Source organism: Oryzias latipes, chromosome 18 (assembly GCF_053564925.1).
Source record: "Oryzias latipes strain Hd-rR chromosome 18, Olatipes_Hd-rR_3.1".
NCBI lineage: Eukaryota > Metazoa > Chordata > Actinopteri > Beloniformes > Adrianichthyidae > Oryzias > Oryzias latipes.
This window is the reverse complement of record NC_136254.1, coordinates 425,001-428,720: the sequence shown is the minus strand read 5'-3', so window position 1 is coordinate 428,720 and position 3,720 is coordinate 425,001. Positions and strand designations below refer to the sequence as shown.

Here is a 3,720-nt window from a genome sequence, read left to right as displayed (position 1 = left end):
TCTGGTCCCCAAAGGAATTGGAGTTTGGAACAAAGATTCTCAAAGTTTCTGTTTTTGCTGAAATTCGACCCCGACCCATTCTTCTCCGTCTCAGTTCTCTTTGGCTTTGGTTTTGTTGATCGTGAGCGCCGTTTTGGTTTCCTCACCTGAAACCTGAGTCAAGAAAGGCAAACGGCTCGTTTTTCTGTCTGTGGCGGCTGCACGCCTCAGCTTTGGCCACTGGGAGGCGCTTCTGTTTATGGCTGCATACTTTGCTCCCATGACAGAGCTCTTAACCTGACCGGGCTTGTTTAAGTGTAACAGATCCAGCCTCCTAGTTTTTGATCATTCCCAGCAGAACAGACAGAGCCTTATAAAGAGGAGTGATGGCTGAAGCCACTTCCTGCCAGAATCCTGCACCGCTGTGCGTGTGGAGGACAGTGATGGAGAACAGGCAGGTCTGCCATCAGTCAACATGCCGCCTTCAGGCAGTGTTTGCCTTCAGCAGACACGGACGGTAAGCAGACGCTGAGACACTTCCTCTCACAGTGGACGGACCCAGAGGCTCTGGCTTTTATTTTGGAGGCTGGTGCAGCAGCTGATGATGAAAAGGTCATGAAGTAGAAAGATTGAATATTTGGATTTTTATTCCAGTTTCTTTTTCCCAGAAACAACCAAAGAAGCTGAAAAACCTCAAGCATACCCATCCTTCCAGTCTGTAGTGATTTCTGGGTCTTCTCGTGCAATAGACCCCCCCATTTTGCTGTGAGGCCTTCACTCCATCAGTTTGGGAAAAGACGGTTGTCATCCTTCCACCTGCTGGTTTCCTTTCAGGCTCGTGACCTCGTGACCTCCGTGACGGCGCCATCCTGACTTTGGGCTCTCCTCCAGCAGTGGCAGAAGCCCGTTTACCCTTTAATGCCCCTCAGGGGGAGGGGGAGGGGAATCCCTCTCAGGTCGGTCCGGACTCACGTCGGCAGCAGAAGATGAGGATTCGGCTTTCTGCTCTAAACCTTCTGGACTTCATATCTGTCAGTTCATCACGTGTCGTGTTGAGGTTTTTCAGGTGGAATAATCTAACTTTAAATTTCTTTACAACAAATCTTCAGAATGGTGTTTGACAGACAAACCATCCTCATTTTAAACGAGGATAAAAGGACATTAAAGAGAAAAGTGCAAATGGAAACTTTCTTCTGAAACAAACACAGGTGAATGCCCCCCTCCTCTCCAATGTCACTTTTTTTTCCCCAGTACCTGTCCAAGAGTGACATGAAGTCCGCTGAGACAAAGGTCAAACATGAAACCAGGAGCTTTTCAATAACAGGAAGTGATCTGTGCCAACAGAAGCACCGATGACATGAATAAAAAATGAAGCTTCTTCATGCTGTGATGGGCAGAAAGGCCACGCGTGTGGAGATGCTCAGCAGTGTTGGTCGTCTTTCTGGACCACGTTGTCTGTTTAGTTGCTTCACTCCACTGCAGATGTTTAGGCTGCACTGTGGTCAGAAAAACAGGAACATTGTTCAAGTGTGTTTTTGGAGACGGATTCAGGATGAGACCAAAGATCTGTGGGCCGTCAGGAGATGGATCATCCCAGCCGTGAACAGATGAAAATGATGTGACCTTTAACAGAAATGGCGTTTCTCTGGATGAACTGATCAGTTTCACAGGAATGTGTCCCTTTTTTTAAGAATGGCGCTTCCATCTTTTAGTTCCTGCAGCATTCCACAAAAAAACAAATATATTATGCATAAATGCATCTTTTCATTTTCAAGATTCTCTGTCAAGGCTGTCTGTGGTGCAGTGGTTAGCGCTCTTGTCTCACAGCAAGAAGGCCCGCGGTTCAAGTCCCGGCTGGGGGACCTGAATCAGCTGTTCAACACAGCCTTTGTCTTCTGCCTGTCTGGGATTTTCAGGGTTACCAGAGTTTTCCTGTTGTCACCAAATGAAAACAGATGGAGCCATTCCCTCATGGAGACTGCTCTGATACTTGTTCTTCTGTGGACTTCCTGACACCATCCCACCCTGAAAATAGCTTTTTAGAAAAGTACTGTAGTGTCTGAACCAAACGAGCATCCCAAATCTTGGGAATGAGGAACAAGAGGGGGTCCAAGTCTGGACAGCCTCCCTGGAGGCCTGCACATTTTCCCAGCTGAGGAAGAGGAGGAGGGGGAGAGAGGAGGGGTTACTGAAGGGGATAGTGGTGTGACGCTGCTAAGGTGCTTGTAGTGAGACGGCACTTCTAATTATGATCCCATCTTTGATCCCGTAATGGGGAGCACGTTCTTCTGTCTTTGACCTCCAGGTCTGGACAGGAGCGTCAGCTGTGGCCCACAAGGAGGACGAAGAGTTCCAGCAAAGGTTTATGTTAGAGCCAAAGTCAGTCCTCGGAGCCTGACGGCCTCTGTCATGGGGTAAGTCTGATGACTATTGGTGTCTACAGTGTTTAGATAGTGTGCATGTGTGCGTGCACGAGGACCATGAGGAAACGGGAATGTCCTGTTTCTTGGAGGAGGAACATTGACAAAAACCCTGGAATGCTCTCCATGTTTCACCCACTGTGTGGAAACAGACGCTGCAGTAACAACAGCTGGAAGGGTTAGGGTTAGGGTTAGTTCCTCATCTGAAGGAAAGTGGAATTTCAAACATGGACTTTTTCTCCCACTTCTTCTTCAGCTGGGTGCCTTAGCTGTGACAGCCCCCCCTGCATGATTTCTCATGTTATCACTGCAGCCCACAGTCGCTAACAACACGTTGCTTCAAACAGAAACATTCTTTCTGGCAGAGATCCTGCAGCAGAAGCTGTCAGCGGTTTGTTCCGGGGTTCGTGGATCAGGGAATGAAAATACATCAGGGGAGCTCCAGCTGAGGGGGGGTGTTTGTCCAGCTTTCAGTCCCTTTCATAAAGTTGGGAGATGATCCTGTCTTACTGCGTATCTGTGTCCAAACGCAGACTGAAGGCAGCTCAGCAGAGCGTGAGGTTGGCTCTGACCATATAAGGCGTCTGTCATGGCTCCTCTCATCTCGCCTTGCAGGTCATTTCATAGTTGAAGTATTTCAAGAGGATCCGTGTTCTGTTTGATCCAATTGGATCAGAAATGGTTATCTGCTGACTTCTATTCAGACACGTGTGATAACAACTCAACTGTTTGTGTTACAGATTTTCTTTACTGGACATTAGAGTCTAAATTCTAAACGCTGTCTTAGTCGGGTTTTTCTCCATTTTGGGCTCATCTACCTTTCCCTTTTTTTACTATTTATCAAAACAGCATCTATGCAAATTTGACATGTTATTCCAGTTGGAAGAACTGTACCATTATGGAAAAAGACACTGAAACACGTTAGCTGCTTCTCATGCATTTACCTTGCAGTCTGTCTGCTAAAACCTGTGAAAAAGTTCATCCTTTTCAGTTCAACTCAAAGGTAAATGTAGAGAAACGTTCATGTTTATTCACTCCAGTCATACAGCAGAATGATGTGAGTAAATAACCTTACAGACTCTGCAGTCTAAAGACTAGAATCAGGCCAAAGCAGGACTTTGTGAAGGGAAATGCATTTTACTCACAACAAGCTGCTGCTGTGTTACACAACAGGGTTCATTCCATGGATCTTCTGCCCATTAAAGGCTGCAGATGATGCAGTGGTGCAGAACCTTTCTACAGCTTTAAACAGCATGTTTGTCCGAGCCAAAAGGATCAAGCTATGCAGTCCATGGATGGATGGATGGATGGATGGATGGAT

The 3,720-nt window shown here is 46.9% G+C and overlaps 1 protein-coding gene across 2 annotated transcripts in view; it reads left to right on the top strand.

Annotated features, from left to right (window-relative positions):
- The first annotated feature begins 2,148 nt into the window (after positions 1-2,148).
- The window catches only part of pde5ab (phosphodiesterase 5A, cGMP-specific, b), a 172,615-nt gene continuing 171,043 nt past the window's right edge, over positions 2,149-3,720 (top strand). Inside the window, exon 1 of one of the 2 annotated variants that reach the window (XM_023965935.2) lies at positions 2,149-2,393. In XM_023965935.2, coding sequence (XP_023821703.1) covers positions 2,389-2,393 — 5 coding nt within the window. In that variant the 5' untranslated portion in view covers positions 2,149-2,388. The remainder of the gene's footprint in view (positions 2,394-3,720) is intronic. The other variant, XM_078936480.1, reaches the window with a different exon arrangement.